The following is a 17,311-nucleotide window of genomic DNA, read 5'->3' on the forward strand; positions in this document are numbered from 1 at the left end:
CAAACCCAACCACTTTGCACCCTTACAGTAGTCACCATACCGAGTCTGACATAGAATTTCAGGTAAAACGGTGAATTCGTATCGGGAAATTACCCAATTTTTAATCCACTCCAACCTGCGGTCTTTGCCGAAAATACCAAAAATACTCTCAAGGACGCCCTCATCTATAAACCCTCGATAAACCCCGCCATCGGCGCTCTCCTTCTCGCCCCCTTTCTTTCCCTCCCCGTCCGGAGAACAATCCGCGGAAGAGGCGGACTTCTGGTCGCCGTCCATCTCCCGAGATCGACGGTCATCAAGGTGCAATCCCTCACCCTCTTCCCTCCCCAGAATCCTAGTCTCAGAAATCTAGGGTTTTTCTTCCCAAATTCGTCTTCCTTCCATATTCAGAGTATTGATCCATCGTTTCAGGGGCGACAGTGGCAGAAATAGCGAACTCCGTTCACGACGAAGCCCTTATTTTGCGAATCTAGGGTTTCTTCCCAAGCTTGAAAACTCTAGATTCACAAATCCAGGGTTTCTCTCTTCCGGCATTCGGATAGGAAAGATTGCTCGTTTCTTGTTGCGATCTCTGAAACAGTGCAGTAGCTTCGTGATCGAAACCTCGATTTCGTGAATATAAGGGTTATGGGGAACTGAGGAAGCCTAGAGGATCCGTAAAATTCGATTCCCATGGGTGAAACGGTGCCTTCTTCTGTCCTGAAAGCCGATCTCCTCAAATTCCCTATGGGGAATTTGAAGCTCAAGACCAAACAGCAAGAGCTTCTCACGCGGTTCGCGATCCTCTTGTTGGTCTACATTCTCGCTTTCATCGTCCGCCTGTTCAGCGTCCTCCGGTACGAGAGCATGATCCACGAGTTTGATCCCTACTTCAATTACAGAACCACTGTCTTCCTCACCGATAATGGGTTCTACGAGTTCTGGAACTGGTTCGATTCGGAGAGTTGGTACCCTCTGGGGCGGATTATTGGTGGAACCCTCTTCCCTGGTCTCATGGTCACCGCTGCCTTGATCTACCGATTGGTTCGTTTCCTCAGCTTTGCTGTCCACATACGTGAGGTATGCGTGCTGACGGCACCCTTCTTCGCATCGAACACCACTTTGGTCGCCTACTTCTTCGGGAAGGAGCTCTGGGACTCGGGTGCTGGTCTCGTAGCGGCTGTCCTCATTGCAATTTGCCCTGGTTACATCTCCAGATCGGTTGCAGGTTCATATGATAATGAGGGTGTGGCAATCTTTGCCCTCCTGCTGACGTTCTTTCTGTTTGTGAAGGCAGTGAACACGGGATCCTTGGCGTGGTCATTGGCATCAGCATTCTCGTATTTCTACATGGTTTCTGCATGGGGAGGGTACATCTTCATAATCAACTTGATCCCACTTTATGTTCTTGTGATACTTGTCACCGGGCGATATTCGATGAGGTTGTACATAGCCTACAATTGTATGTATATTTTGGGAATGCTACTTGCAATGCAGATTCGATTTGTTGGGTTTCAGCATGTTCAGTCAGGGGAGCATATGGCTGCAATGGGCGTATTCTTCCTTATGCAGGTAAGGAGTATTTCCGCTTTATTGCTTTTCCTGACTTACCGGTTTGATGTCATCTTGAGCTTTTCCTTACTGGCCGGTTTGATGTTATCTTGAACTTTTCCTGATTGATTTTCTTCCCAATGACTGATAGTCTAATATTATCATCTGTGGTGCTAAAATACTGGGATTGGCAGTTTGAATTTGGTCTTTGACTTCCTTTCCGTTATGGACATTTCTCTTTTGTAGTTTTCCTGCTTGCCATGTCACTTTGAATTGGACCTGTTGTTGAAGTATTTCAATTTTTTTCTTGGAGTTTGTTTGAATTATCCATGGCGAATAAATCAGATTAGGGGTAACAAATAAAAACCTAGAAAAAGAAACCGATTTAAAGCTTCAGACATAAACAAATCAATGAAGAAGGATGATATTGAGGGTGATGCCACAAATTCATAGGTTCACTTTCCATATAGAGTCATAGACATATTCATTTTATATCTTTTTCAAACTAAACTCCAAAGCAGATTACCTGAATTCAGACAGACTGGGCCCAGTTTCTTTGTTTGAGCTGTTCCATGCATGGAGATCAGGTGGCATTTGTTCTCATTGGTTCGACGGGTGCATGCATACTTCATAGGATCGGCATGCAAGCATATAAAGACACTCATGCGAACAGGTTTGGCATGCAAGCATATAAAGGCACTCATGCAAACAGGTTCAATCCTTTTGCCACTAAAATTAAAATCGGACGTGGGCTGTGGCAGATGGATTAGACCAGATTATTTTTTGTTGTCTTGGGAAATGCAAGCATGCAGAGAGGTAAAGGAAGGAAATCGGAATGCCACAGGCTCAGAGGCAACCTCAACTAGCCCTCTCCTTGGGCAGATGTAGGGCTGGGAAACAAGATGAGATTGCTGTTCGGCCGCCAAGCTATGAGCCAGCTTGTTTAGGTTAATGAGCCGAGCACAAACATGACAGGTTCGGTTCATATGTGCTCGTTTTGCATATTATATAAGTTGTATACATGCATTATATAATTATACATATATTATATGTATTTTGCATATATTATGTATATTTTATATATTATTAAGCTTAGAAAACACTTAAAAAAAATGGGCCAGCTTGTGATTGTCTTGTAATGAGCCCGGGCTCGGGTCGGCTTGTGGTGAGTTCATGAGCCGAGTCCGAACAGCCCAAGCTTGACTTGTTTGTGTCGTTTACCATCCCTAGTCAGATGGCTGTGACAGCTATCACACTGGGGAGCAAGTAGCAACATGACCGACATGTTCCTGTTATTGTCCTTGTACCTTGAAACTTGGAGTTGAACGTCACAGGCTCACTGCTCAGTGATCTCTTCAGCCAGTTGGGACAGGTAATGTTGGTTCACATCTGCCATGATCTCAGAATGCTGCTCCTTGGTTATGCCTGTGTCAATTACAGCATACCCAAGATGCGGCTAGGGCGTTGAAAGTGGTGAACTTTACTCCACCCAATGGAAATTCTGTCCATATCATGTATTCACACAAAGACCCTAGTATCAATAAAAAATGGATCTGAGAACATATTTATTAAGAAGGTTAATCAGGCAATTGACCAAAAGGCATTGTATGATGCCTTCTCTGCATTTGGAAGCATTTTCTCTTGCAAGGTTGCAACAGCATATGGTCTATCAAAAGGATATGTTTTTTAGTTTGATTCTGAAGAGGCTGCTCAAACTGGTGATGATAACCTAAAGAAAACTTTTTTGGCAAATATGGAGTCATCACCAGTATTATAATTATAAGGAAGATGGAAATCAAAATGTTTTGGATTTGTAAATTTTAAAAATGCTGAAATGTCATGATATTATCATAACATTTTCTCCAAAAGTTGTTTTGAATTTTATCTAAAATTTCATTTTTAATTATTCATTATCTATTAAATACTAAAAGTCCAGAGACTAAATGATAAGTTTGCATGTGATAAGTTTTGTATGGATATGTATATCTCATGTATTTATGCACCTAGGCTAAATCAGACCATGTTGATGCATTTGTGATGGTTTTCATTTCAGATTAATTGATTCAGTATTTATGTACATTTTCTAGATCATCGTACATTCATATAAACTGGTTTATCAATTGTTGTCCTGCTTTAAGGAAAAACAGTATGGCTTTTAAATTGCTTGATTTGTATCATGTTACGTGTGAATTGATCAAGGGAACCATGATGATACCTTATATGCTGTATGATCCACTCAAAAGTGCATAAATGTATAGGGTTTTTACTCGTCCCTTCTAAATCTACCTTAAGTATTTTTTGCCTCATATATGTGTTGATATTTTAATGGTGCTACAATGTTAATTTTATTTTTAATACTGCCCAGATGTAGCCAGAGCCACTCTCCCAAAGTGCTTATATAGTACCCTTGCTATGAATAGCCATTGATATTTTGACTATCCTACTGTGGTCCGCAACATGTTTGTACAATATGCAATGGTTTTAAAATGTTTTCTGTTCATTCAGATCATTTGGTTCTGTTTTTTTCAAAATATTTCCAAATAACTTGTTTTATTCATTGCTATGAGCGACAAAAAACTTGCCCTGCTTATGCACTAAAGGCACACATGCACGTACATACAATGTGAGTATGTTTTTTGCGTTCAATATTCTGATTGTGCTAGATCGTATGTTTTTGAACAATTGACAACTATTTGCTCTTCTCAAGTAGATTCTGTTGCTTGTTTCATATTGAATTATAAACCAATTTTTATCTTTATACTCAAGTAGACTCTGCTGCTTGTATCATATTGAATTATATACTAATTATTGTTTTTATAAGCATGTCATCTGTCATGTTCCTGTTATGAAAGTTTAATCTTTTTGTGCTCTGTAAGGAGATCTTTACTCTCTGATAGGCATTTCTTTTCTATTTTAAACTTTAATATTGCCCACTGTGAAGTCTGTAAGAAAAATCAATAAACAGATTTGGGTTCTGATTTGCATGCACTTTTCTTCTTCTTTGTTTAGGTATTTTACTTCCTAGACTGGGTCAAGTATCTTCTGGATGATGCGAAGTTATTTCAAGCCTTTTTGAGGATCACTGTGACATGTGCCGTAGCAGTGGGTGTTCTTGCACTTGGAGTTGGCATGGCATCAGGCTATATATCCCCATGGACAGGACGCTTTTATTCCCTACTTGATCCAACATATGCAAAGGATCACATTCCAATTATTGCCTCAGTGTCTGAGCATCAGCCGACAGCTTGGTCTTCTTTTATGTTTGATTTTCACATTCTGCTTATTCTGTTCCCAGCTGGACTTTACTTCTGCTTTAAACGCTTATCAGATGCCACAATATTTATTGTTTTATATGGTCTCACAAGCATGTATTTTGCTGGTGTGATGGTTCGTTTGATTCTTGTAGCTACTCCTGCAGTCTGTCTCATCAGTGCTATTGCAGTGTCTGCCACTTTAAAAAATTTAACATCTTTGCTCCGGGCAAAAGCCAAGCCTCTGCATTCTGGTTCCAGCAAGGGCACAGTCAGCCAGAAAAGCTCTAAGGTCAGCATCATGGTTTTATATTCTTAAACAGGTTTTTTTGTCATTTATTCACTTTCCTAAGAGGATATGATTTATACTTTGAGTATTCATTTTAGTTCATGGTTGATTAATTGTCTTTGGGATTCACTCTACTGATAGGTACTAATATTTTTACTGGGCTACTATTGGCAAGGGAATTCTTTAGGAATTTAACAACTGTGTGGTTTTCTCAGAAATCAGCAAAGTTTTTTAGTAAAAAAGAAAATTCCGAGAAATAATTATTTTCATAGAAAATTAAAAAATTTAATGTTTACTTGTGATGCTTACAAGCAGTGTCAATTTCGCAGTCTTTTCATGACATTTTCACCTGAATTTTTGTGAGAAATTTAGTTATTCTGAGTTTATTCTGAAAATAGCTTAAAGTCTTCTCAAAAGAAAAAGACTGGCAACTGGAGCTATATAGTCAAGAACCTGAGAATGGTGCTTAATATTTGACGCTTTGATCTACCATTTAGCATTGTTGATACAAAGTGCTTCATAATCTTCCTGTACACCTATTCTCAAGCAAAATCTTTTTCCTGCAGCATATATGTACTTTCCTTTTACAGAATGCCTAAGCTAATTGCTTCCATTTGTGCCCCTTTTGGCTTCCTTTTTCTTCCTATTGTTATGTTCTCTCATTATGATGAACTGCTTCCTCTTGCATGGAGTTGGTAACTTGGTAGGGCTTTTAACGCCAACCAGTAGTATAAGGTGTGACACAGTTAGGATGATGGTCTCATTTGAACTTTCATACATTAACAGGTTAACATCAAACTTTGTTTTTGTGAGGCGCATCACTTGAATTATCTCTCCCTTTCCAAAGAGATGAAGTTATTCCTCTGCTTGTAGCTGCATTTTACCATGGTTTAATTTCCACTTGCATATATTAACAGGTTAACATTGAACTTTGTTTTTGTGACAGGCATCACTTGATTCATCTCTTCCTTTCCAAAGAGATGGAGCTATTGCTCTACTTGTAGCTGCATTTTACTTACTATCCAGATATGTTATACACTGCACATGGGTCACATCAGAGGCATATTCTTCACCTTCCATAGTCTTGGCTGCAAGGGGTGCCCATGGTGGCAGGGTTATCTTTGATGACTATCGTGAGGCCTACTTTTGGCTGCGCCAGAATACACCTCCGGATGCTAAAGTGATGTCATGGTGGGATTATGGTTATCAGATAACTGCCATGGGAAACAGAACTGTAATTGTGGATAACAACACATGGAACAATACACACATTGCAACTGTTGGACGTGCGATGTCATCATATGAAGATGAGGCGTATGAGATAATGCAAGCGTTGGATGTGGATTATGTGCTTGTTGTTTTTGGAGGTGTTACAGGGTATTCTTCAGATGATATAAACAAGTAAGTGATCGGATAAACTTCCTGAGTTGTGAATTGTTGCTTTATTTCATCTGTTAGATGCTACATATTTTTTGTTTTCTTGCTGCAACTTTCTCACCAAGGATGCATTGATGTTCTAAAATTAGATTTTTGTGGATGGTACGCATTGGAGGAGGAGTATTCCCAGTCATTAAAGAATCAGATTACCTTGTGAATGGTGAATACCGGGTTGACAAAGGGGCAGCTCCAAAGATGTTGAATTGTCTCATGTAAGTTTCTTTGATTTGTATGTCAACTTCTGGCTTTGTGTTGAGGGCTGACTTAAATTTGAGTTGAAACTTTGTACCCTTTTGTTTTTGAGAAGAGAGATGAAGTTGTACTAATTTTGGTTTGTCAATTTGTTTTCTGCCTAATGTTTATATGGTCATATCAATTTATTGGTTCAACATTTTTCTTTGTTACATGTCAAAGTACAAAAGAGAACTTCAACATCTAGCTTTTGTAAGCTTTCATATTTTACATATATATCCTGTATAATTGCATATACTTTGAATAGGATATTTTTTCCAGTTTTCTGTATTTATCAGACTTAGAATACTGAATGCTAATGCACATGCTCACTCGAAGGCATGTATGATGTGCTATGTATAAGTAGCCTTCCACTAATGGTTGTTTTTAGTTTTTTATTTCTTTGTCTGATATTGTATAAAGTTGATACTTGGAAAAATCATGTTTGCCATAATTCCTTGAGGTTTTGGAATCTCTGTTAAGTTTCTTATACGCTCAACTTTGAAATAAAGTGGCTACAAATTTCAGGTGAATATGGAGCTTTTGGTCATAGGGCATCTTATCTTCTGTTTTTTTCTGTAGATATAGGGCCACTTCTTTATCTGCAGCAACTAGTTGTTGCTTGATGACATGGAACTAAACACTAGACGAGTTTACCTTCAAAACTATATGTGCATGCTGGATGCTCAAAAGTGAGATTTTTTAAGGTGTGCAACTTGAGTCTGGGACCTATTTGTGGTGCTTATACCTGAGACTTATTTGTGACAATTTTAAGGTTTGTACCCCTGGAACTATTTAGATCTTCTGTGAGTATAAATGTTCAGAAGTAAGTGGGACTGTTAGATATTTCTGCTTTTATGGTGATATTTTATTTGTTTCCTTAAACTTTCACTGACATACTTGAAAGCTACCTTAGTAATAACTTATTGAAAAGTTCTGAGGTAAAAAATTTGAATGTTCTGATTTATGAAATGTAACAAAATAAAAGTGCATAACCATTCTGATCTACAATAGTGGCTCACTCATCTGTCACAATTATTGTTTTCACACCAAAAAGTGCATATCCACTAGAAAGAGTGGTCTGTGTTGTGTTTAGTATACCAATTTTCTCTGCTTTTCATTTTTGGATTTATTCCTTGTACAATGTGAAAGACACAAGATCAAATGGGTAATTTTGTGTTCCCTTCAACTGTTGAAAGCTTTTTGGTGTGAAAACACAGACCAGTGGTATGTGATGATGAAATACACAGGCCATAAAATGTGTATGAATAAAAGCACAGGGTTTGTTACTGGAAGGCAGATGCCTGTGAAAAAGAGAAATGAAAGCATGTGGTTGAGATAGTCTGGGCTTGACATGGTATCAAGATTTTATAACAAATGATTTCAAGGATATTACTGCATTAGCTATGCTTCATACTCAACCATGCTGAGTGGCTTCTGCATATTAGTATGTCAACGTTGACTTAAACAAATCACTTCAATTAGTAGCAGGGTGGGGGGAGGGAAAGGAAACCTCTGTCAATGAGAAAGTTTGAACATCTTGTTGATGCAATAGATGTGCCCACATCTTGACATGGAATAAGCTATTGGGTTGTTTGATTTTCGGTTGCCTTCTGTCTAAGCTTGATATCAATCACCATTTTTTTTTGCAGGACCAATTCAAGTTTGTGCATCATTTTGATGATTTTGTGCTGCTATAACTGTTGTTTTGAGGTTTTCATGGTTTCCCATTTGAGTTGTCTTCTGCAACCCGCCCTTTTGTCATCTCTAAACATTTCAAAAGGAGTTACTAAATCTGGGAGGGCGTCATCATTTGGTTCCTAACGACATTTTGCACTTTAGTGTTTCCCTCTACTCTTCTGCAATAATTTGATCATTTTGATTAAGAACATTTAGTTTGTTGTCTTTTCAGTTCAAATAATTTCATCTATGGAGTGGATTTAAAGGTTTTATGCTGCTGTTTTTGTTTTGTGATTATCTTCTGTGTAATTTCTCTTTCATGCATGTTGAGCCAATGATTATGGTTCTTTTTAGCCAATTTGGACAAGAACTAGTTTTCCACTGATTTTTTGTTTGCATGGGTTGCATGTGAATCTTGTTGGAATTGCACTAGCTCAAGTTTTTAGTTTGACTTATACCATCTGATGATTGGTTTTGACACCTCATTTTATAGATAATTTAGTTTTTGAGTGTGTCGGAGTATTCTTGAATAGAGATTGGCTTTGGATTATTAGATGACTGCTGCCTCCAAGGCCCTCCCTCTAGGAGTTGAGACGGTCTTAGTTGCTAATATTTTTCCTCATTTATTTCTCTGATTCCCTTTATATTTCCAGTCCTGAATTATCGTTTTTGTTATATAATGGTTTGGAATGTGGCAATCATTACCATCTAGGAGTCCAACTATTTGGTTTCAAGCAGATTTATGGTGCTGGTGCATGTATTTTTGCTGTTGAGAAAAGTTTTGTTGTCTCATCTAATGACGTAGACCTTAATGAGCTTTATTCATTTAGGAGCCTGGTTCTATTTGTACCATCATTCTGGCATTTTTGGACCACTTTCATGTCTTATGTAACATTATTGATTTCTGACCATGCTTAGGATGTTTTATAAGTTTCTGGCCTGGACCACTTTCATGTCTATGCAACATTATTGATTTCTGACCATGCTTAGGATGTTTTATAAGTTTCTGGCCTGGATATCTTTGTTCTTTGGATGTTTATTATACTTTAGTCTGAGGATAGGATGCTGTGCGTTTTTTAGGCACAATGTTACTGTTTCTTTACTAAATTATGTTTTGTTTGACCTATTCTTGCCTCTAAATGCTTATACATTCTTCTGAGCTTTAGGGATTATTTATCTTTTTGTGTATGAGGTCAAAGTACCAAGGGCATTCAACTCGAATGATGTAAACCAAATTGCTGCTTGATGTCAACTATAGTGGGTTTGCTAACCTGTCACCTTACAAATGCATCATATCCCATTTAGTGCAATTTTTAAGATGTGTATCTCAAGTAAATGCTTCTGTGCATAGATACTATGGTTTTAGTTATCTCATATGCCGAAGTTTGCTAGCATTTGTGGAGGATCATGAAGGTATTGACGCATCCATTTGGCATTCTGATGCTGTATATAAGCATTTTGACTGCAATTTTCCACTTTCATAACATAAGAATATTGCTTCCAGTGAAATTAGCCCTACTGCTTTATATCTCACAACTCAATTCAGTTCTCTAATCATCTGCATTTGAATTACTCAATAGGTATAAGCTTTCCTACTATCGGTTTGGGGAGCTGCACACAGAGTATGGAAGACCTCCAGGGTAATTACTTACCATATTATAGCTTCCTCTTCTATCATTCTAGCAGCCCAAGTATACAATAGTATTTGATGCCCATACCTGTTCGATACAAAATTTTCAATCTTATTTTGCACTGGCATGCAGTTGGGATCGGGCCCGGGGGGTAGAAATTGGAAATAAAGACGTGAAGCTTGAACATCTTGAGGAGGCTTTCACAACATCAAACTGGATCGTGAGGATTTACAAAGTTAAGCCACCAAGCAATAGGTGGTGAAGCAAATGAAAATTTATAATCTAGATTTTGCAGAAAGGAAACCACGCTGTCTACACTTAATGTTGAGTTAGAGGAATTTTTGCAATAATGTAATTTATATGTGATTTTGTTAAAGGAACATTAGTCTCATTTTCTTTTTATCTGGTTAGTAGCAGTTAGATTATTTGAGATGAGGCTTCTTAGGAGAACCTATTTGAGTTGCAATTTTTAGTGGCATGGTTGCCAATTAGTGTAACATGAAATATGCTAAGTATTACTCTGATGAAAACTTTTGTGCGTTCAACATGGGTACGAAGGTGAGAACATTCATGGCTATTATGATTTACAGAACTTGACCTCTTCTATTTTTGGGGGTAATGTTTCTTGTCTTTAAGAGTAAATTTATAACTTAAATCTTACTAATACTTTACTTTCGCCAATATGGTCAGAAATTATTGAAAGAAAACGTTTTCAAATTGCTTTATTTAGCTATTTTGGGTTAGGAGAGAACTTGGCTGTGGTAGGCATATTTATCTCCACCTGTCTCAACTTTAAATGGCTTGAAACAGAGAAGTGCTATACAACTTTTGAAGGTAGAGGACCAAATGGAGGACGAACATTCCTTACGAAAATTTTGACTGCATGCTCTTTGTAGCATATGTATATGGGTGATCGATGATATTAGTCTTTTTTTTTTTCCTTTTTTGGTTCTCTGTGATATCATTCTCTCGGACAAATTATTTAGTTGCTCCATGTGTATTAACTATAAACTGATTATAATTTGAGGACTGAAGGCCCTTGTGGGTTTAAATGCTGAGACAAGATCCAACTTGTGTACCTTATTGGTGTGAAGTATACAAAAGCATCTGAAAGTTGAGAATGCAGCTTGTATGGCATGATCTTGCACAACCACCAAAAACATGGACCTACATCAGAACAGTGCAAGCTACTGTATGCAATAATACACAAGCATACCTTACAACAGCTTTTGTTAAATACGGGATGGACACAATTCACTAAAATTTCAGGGGGATTTCTTAAACTTAAGCTTCACATATTTTGCTGCTTGGCCTTAACAATACAATCTTGACGATAGGGAGCAGATCGAAACAGCAGAAGCAATGTTGGTGCCTTCCATCGTTAGTTGTAGCAGTCACAGATTACTCCATATACTTTCACTTGGACATAGTTAAACTAGGCAAGACTTTTCAAATTACAACTCACTCTTTTTAGCTTTCTTTCTGCCCTGCCTTTGCATACTTAAACACTCCATATGCAACCGTGCCGCCTAAAAACAGGACGACTGTTGGCGTAAACGATGGATACAAATACTTTACAAACAAGCTATCCCATTCCTCAGGTAAGAAACCTGCAAAAGAGCACACTTGGTTTAAGATAATGTTTTTTCTTCTTAGAGTTTTGGGGAAGTGATTAAGATAGAATGCTCAGCACAAAGCAATGTTTTTTCTTCTGAAAGTTTTAGAGCAGTCATGATCAAGCACTCAGCCTAAGATTTTTATTTTCTTCTTTTACTTCTAACAGATTTAGACTAATCATGATTAAACATTCGTTCTATCTGCTATATACCATAAAAGGAGGCTATTGGTGCTGACATTTGTAAGATCTCAGCCCACCAGCCTGGAAATAAATCCATGAGGTGCTGATTCACTGCTGGGCATTTCAGTGGAAAAGGGGTCATCTAAGACACGAATATTTATACTTTAGCATGTGATGATGGTTGACTTGATTCCCTAATACCTTGGTTAAATTGAAAACCATCAGCTACCTTGCTAGGTATAATTTGAACATAAAGAATGGCACAAGCATTTATTTTTTCAGTGCATGTGTGTGGAACCTATAGTTTTTTTTGTTATTTGAAAGGCAAGCTAGGGTTAGGCAGACCCCTACCAGTTATACAACTATACCATTGGGTTTTGAACCTGCAACTAGCTTCTCCTACCAGACAAGCAGAGCCCCCGTTGGTATGTGGAACCCATAGTTACCAGGATGGAAAATGGACACAGGAAGCGATGTGGGAAGTAGCACCAGAGTGTTAAAAAGTAGTATGAAGCATGAAGTAGAATGTGTTTTGAAAATGATTATGTAAGCGAGTGAGAAACCAAAAAGAAAACATGCAAGAGCCGATGGAGGAACAAAAGGAAAGCAAGGGGGGAGAAAATGGGAAGCAAGAGTCAAGGGAGAAGCAAAAAATAATAAATTTAATATGAAAAACATGCAAAACAAGAAGGAAACGAGGGGGAAGCGAGTGGGAAGCATGTTTCCTATAATATAGGAAGTGTGCTTCCTAAAAATGGGAAGTGAGTTTCCCCAACACTTTTTCCTTCCAGGGGACGCATGCGCTTCCTGCTTTGGAAGTGCACTACCTGGCAAGTGTGCTCCCCCTCCTAAGAGGGTGCTTCTGGTGACTATGGTTGAACCTGTTTTGCAAAGGGTGGATGAGAAGAAACCAGTAGTAAATAACAGGATTGCAATCTAGGAAGTAACCCATAATTGGCCTGAACAACTGAGCTTGTCATTTTGGGGGAAGAACTTAAGAGTGTCAATCCCATCACATTCTACAGTAGCTGGATATGCAGTACCACATATTTGAGCAGTTCTACATTCAAACAAACTGAAAAAGGAAACTGCAGTACTGGAATCCTGTAAAAGAGCTTCAAGACTTAATGGAGCCAAATCACAAGTGAAGCAAAAGATCCCACTGAAGACCAAGACTGGTGGAACGATGTAAAGAATACAATCTGGTAAACTGCAACATAAATTCTAGAAGCTGGTTCATTACTTGAAATCTGAAGTGCACATTACATCAAAATACACTGCTAATCTTGCATGTCCATGCTTATCAATTCCTTTAACACACAATCTGGATGGCACTGGATACTTAGCTCAGGAAGAGATACAGATGAAAAAGATGCATAACTGGTGCAAGTGAGGACATGCACATTAATGTCAGTCGACATCTCTTTTATTTTTATTTTTATTTTTCTTTTTACTGGGAGAAACAGCCCCAGGCACAGAGACCTAGCCGTGCTGGCTCAGCCTGCCGTACTTGCGGTCTCTGTCCATGTTGGCGTAGAACTCTGAGGGCTTACCCCTCGACCCCAGGGAGTCACCAAGCTTCAGCCTACGCAGTGGGGTGATGCCCATGGGATTTGAACCTAGACTGCCCGTCAAACAGTCTAGGCCCCATCCCACTATGCCAAACCCCTTGGGTCTGCCAGTCGACATCTATGCTACCATGTGTTTCGCAATTTCCTTTTGCCTTTATGTTCATTTTAGGCTGGTAGGAGGCCTGACTGCCAGGTTATGGCCCAGTTTTGTTTCACATAAAATGGAAAGAGTTTTAAACAGTGTGGATAGACATTTTTATTGAGGGGAAAAAAGACATGAGACTCCTGAAGCCAGTTCTCTCTTGTTCTCTCAAAGAAGAAGAAGAATAACAGTTGCCATGTGGATTTGATTCAAGTGGAAAAAGGAAAATTTTACTGGACAAAGTGTGGGCTGCCATGCTTCTTTTACATACAAGAAACATGGGGAAACTCTCTTTGATAGATATGTCCGAAGAAACCCATCCTTTTTCTGCAGAAAAGAGAGAGAGATCAACTTTGTTCTGCCTATGAAATTCTCAAGGATGGCCATATGGGAAGGACATCTGCTTATGAGGCCATAGATATGTTTACAAAGGACTGAAAGAGGGTGACCTGTCTACCTTCTCCAAAATGACATCGATATGTGCTATGGTTTCCTTAACACAATGGCCGAGAGAGGAGAGTTTTCCATGCCCAGGAGTCAGGGCACAGACTTATCAAAGCATGAATTATATAGTTTAGTATGACACCTTGATTATAATATAGTATCTTTCACAATTATAGTTGGGGAATGAGAAGTTTTATTAGATTGCAATATATGCTTGTAAACAGTAAGACAAGAAAAGTTACAAGCACATAGGCAGAGTAAATCCATGGACCAATATTTCTAAAGATTTGTTCCATTGTCAACAGAAACATCACAAAGTTCCTCAATGACAAAAAAGAAACATGACCAAGTTCCTCAGTTGTGAGCGGAGAATTGGCTATCACCAGTCGAAAGGCAGGAGTACAAGAACACATTTAATTTGTAGTGTTAGTTTTCTGCTAACATATATCAACAAATCCATCAAACAAGAAAATCTGCACAACTTGCAGCTGTATCATATTATGCAGCACAAAGAAGTTGACAATTCCGGTCAGCGTAGGATAGAACAATTTGCATCAATTTGATTCATAGATCCTATTAATAGTCATAGAACTAGGAAAAGTAAATCCGGGAGATAAGTGAAGAAACAGCAACAGGCTATAAAAAGATAAGCATGAAGAGAAAGGAGAAAGGAGAAAGCAGAGAGACTGTCCCTTTTTTTTTTTAAGGTCGTTATACTCTAGAACCTGTGATAAACAACTCCATCACTCGGTGAGTTCTGGAAGCCAAGAAGGCCGGCTTCCTGTAGAGGATGACTACAGCACACTTAGGCCCGTCCTCCGTGCCTGGTTTTCTTACTAGAGATAGAAGGGCGTCGATGGTAGCACAATAATGCAATGTCCGAAGTTATCTAGATAACTGGATAAGTTGGAATTCTACATTATGCTTCATAATGCAGTTTACCAACTTATCTAGGTAATTGGATAAGTTGGGATGCTAGATTATGCCTTATAATGCAGTTTCACAACTTATTCCAGATTCGGACATGAACGGGTGCATCCAAACGCCAACTTAGCATGTAAAAGCATGGAAGGAGATATGATGTCTCTTGCTTGAAATGGATTTTAAGGCTTTAAAAACAATAACTGTATATGCATATTTTAGAATAATAAGAAGGTGAATAAAAAAATCGTCTAACATGAAAAAAAATGATATCAAGGAAGTTCAATTTTTCGATAGAAAAATCTTTCCATTTTTCCCAAAACTTATAAAGCTTCGGAAGCGCGAAAGAAACTTGTAGGTTCGTGCTTTCGAAGCGAGCTTCCCTCGCTTCCTAGGAAGCGATCTTCTGATTTTTTTTACGGAACCTCCAGCAAGGCCACGGTAAACGAGCCGAGTTTGGGCTGTACGGGCTCGGCTCGTTACGGGTACACAGGTTGTCAGGAGCCGAGCCGAGACGATCCTGAGCCCTATCTAGTTGAGAGCTGGTCACAAGCTAGCTCGTTTTTTAAAAATTAAGTATTTTTTTAAGCTTGATAATGTATAAAACGTATATAATATATGCAAAATACGTGCAAAACATACATAATATGCATATTATATATAACATATGCATACAATTTATAATATATAAATATATAATGTGTAAAACAAGCCAAACCGAACCGAGCTTGCCATGTTTGTGCTTGGCTCATTTGCCTAAACGAGCTGGCTCGTATATCGGCTCGGCTCGACGAGCCGATCGGCGAGCTGCTCGTTTCGTTTCCCAGCCCTGGCATCAAAATTCAGCCAATACCTGATGCTGCCAAAGCAATGCCCTCGACGAGGATGAGAAACCCGAGAGCGAGCCACCCAAGGAGGAAGGCCCTCTCCTGCTCCGGCAAAGCACCACCACCTTCATCCTTCCCCGTCGCCACCGGCTGAATCAACGGCTTCTGCACAGGCGCCCAGCGGACGACCTTGCTCTTCCTGCTTCCTTTGCCACCGCCGAATCCAACCCCTCCGGCGCTCTCCCGCTTGGGAGCTGTATCGGCGGAAGTCGATGGTGCCGGATGGGCTTCGTTTGCGCTCTCCCCTGGGCCATCTCCGGCCGTCGTGGCTCTCACCACGTTTGTGTTTCTGGTTGTACAAGAGACGAAACAGCGAAGGCGTTGAGCAGGTGGGCCGGAGAAGCAGAGCCGCCGGTTGCTTCTGCTCCCGGCGGGCAACGCCCCCGCGAGGCTCACGCTTGCACTCATCCCGGTATTGATTTGATGGGGAACACTCTCTCTCTCTCTCTCTCTCTCTCTCTCTCTCTGTAGGATCAGAAATGGATGGGATTGAAGATGAACCAGATTATGGATTGGATGAATATCCGACTGATCTGATCCGTTCGGGCTGAAATTGATAAGGCCCTTATTTAGGTACGGTTCGAATCTGAACTAATATGGATCCAGATCTAGAGTTTGTGGCCAAATCACACCCTTCTAGGTAGAGCTGCCAATGGGTTGGGTATCTGATCCATCAGGATGTACCCAAATCTAACCAAATAACTAGTTTTCAGATGGTGGTGGCGACGGGATTGCATTTTGTCGGGTCAAAAAATGAAATCTCAAACCCAGATTCATATAATTCAAGAGGTTTATTTTCACTAAAATGTGTACAAAATACTTGGGTCAAGCTAGATCAGATCAAATATCCAACAAAAATCAAGTTGGAGCCATTGTGAATCTGTAATCAGATCCAGGTCTGGCCCAAGTTGGGGTTATGATTTTACCATAAAACAAACATTTTAGGAATTAGAGTGAAGCATCTTTTGTTTTATATTTACACTAAGAAACCACTCCTAGGTTCAACCACTCTTAAGTTCAAAAAGCTAGTCGTGTTGCTCTGCCAGTTGTACTTACAATCATTGTTTTGATAGCATCATACTCTTTAGGCTTACCCCAGGGCCGGCTGGCCTCTTTGATATTTGAGTGCCTCGAATAAATAAATAAATATATATATATATATATTGTTGAGAAACTCTGTTTTGATGTCACATAATATGATACACTGTCGTATTTGATTTTATATGATATGATCATATGTCCTCTTGAAAAATGTTATATTATGACTGAATATGTTTTTGCCATAAATCTAACGAGTATTTGATGCAAGGATATCTCACCCAAAAAGGATGGAGACTTCTTGTTCAAGTACAACTAGTGCAATCATACTCCTTGAAGAAAAAGCTTGATGAGCCATGCATTCCTAAAGATCAACTGAAGAGATCGGCTACCTCAAGATGAAGATTTTTTTCTTCTTTAGAGTCATATGTAACAGAACCTTCAGGAACATGCATATTGCA

General features: G+C 39.1%; 2 protein-coding genes across 3 annotated transcripts; one reads left to right on the forward strand and one right to left on the reverse strand.

Annotated features, from left to right (window-relative positions):
• The first annotated feature begins 201 nt into the window (after positions 1–201).
• On the forward strand, positions 202–10,652 carry LOC149832458 (dolichyl-diphosphooligosaccharide--protein glycosyltransferase subunit STT3B). Of its 2 annotated transcripts, XM_090014495.1 has the most exons (7): positions 218–300; positions 412–1,551; positions 4,540–5,073; positions 6,017–6,471; positions 6,597–6,719; positions 9,999–10,058; positions 10,182–10,652. In XM_090014495.1, exons 2-7 carry the CDS (start codon positions 673–675, stop codon positions 10,309–10,311), a joined length of 2,181 nt encoding a protein of 726 aa, XP_089870621.1. In that variant the 5' UTR covers positions 218–300; positions 412–672; the 3' UTR covers positions 10,312–10,652. The 2 variants fall into 2 exon arrangements, with proteins under 2 accessions (XP_089870620.1, XP_089870621.1); XM_090014494.1 differs by having other exon boundaries at positions 202–1,551.
• A 397-nt stretch (positions 10,653–11,049) lies between these two features.
• On the reverse strand, positions 11,050–16,291 carry LOC149832459 (protein LPA2-like). Its single transcript, XM_090014496.1, has 2 exons — positions 15,779–16,291; positions 11,050–11,659 (listed from the first exon to the last, which is right to left on the reverse strand). Exons 1-2 carry the CDS (start codon positions 16,218–16,220, stop codon positions 11,520–11,522), a joined length of 582 nt encoding a protein of 193 aa, XP_089870622.1. The 5' UTR covers positions 16,221–16,291; the 3' UTR covers positions 11,050–11,519.
• Positions 16,292–17,311: the final 1,020 nt, after the last annotated feature.

This window comes from Nuphar pumila, chromosome 7 (genome assembly GCF_984573655.1).
Source record: "Nuphar pumila chromosome 7, dmNupPumi1.hap1.1, whole genome shotgun sequence".
Classification (NCBI taxonomy): domain Eukaryota; kingdom Viridiplantae; phylum Streptophyta; class Magnoliopsida; order Nymphaeales; family Nymphaeaceae; genus Nuphar; species Nuphar pumila.

What these genes read in the sequence shown, in the direction of transcription:
- LOC149832458 (XM_090014494.1), top strand. Translation starts at nt 673, where the DNA reads ATGGGTGAAACGGTGCCTTCTTCTGTCCTGAAAGCCGATCTCCTCAAA. An exon ending in TCAGCCAGAAAAGCTCTAAG is followed by an intron (nt 5,074 to 6,016) that starts GTCAGCATCATG and finishes TTTTTGTGACAG; the next exon opens with GCATCACTTGATTCATCTCT. An exon ending in TCTTCAGATGATATAAACAA is followed by an intron (nt 6,472 to 6,596) that starts GTAAGTGATCGG and finishes TTCTAAAATTAG; the next exon opens with ATTTTTGTGGATGGTACGCA.
- LOC149832459 (XM_090014496.1), bottom strand. Translation starts at nt 16,220, where the DNA reads ATGAGTGCAAGCGTGAGCCTCGCGGGGGCGTTGCCCGCCGGGAGCAGA. An exon ending in CATTGCTTTGGCAGCATCAG is followed by an intron (nt 11,660 to 15,778) that starts GTATTGGCTGAA and finishes GCTCTTTTGCAG; the next exon opens with GTTTCTTACCTGAGGAATGG.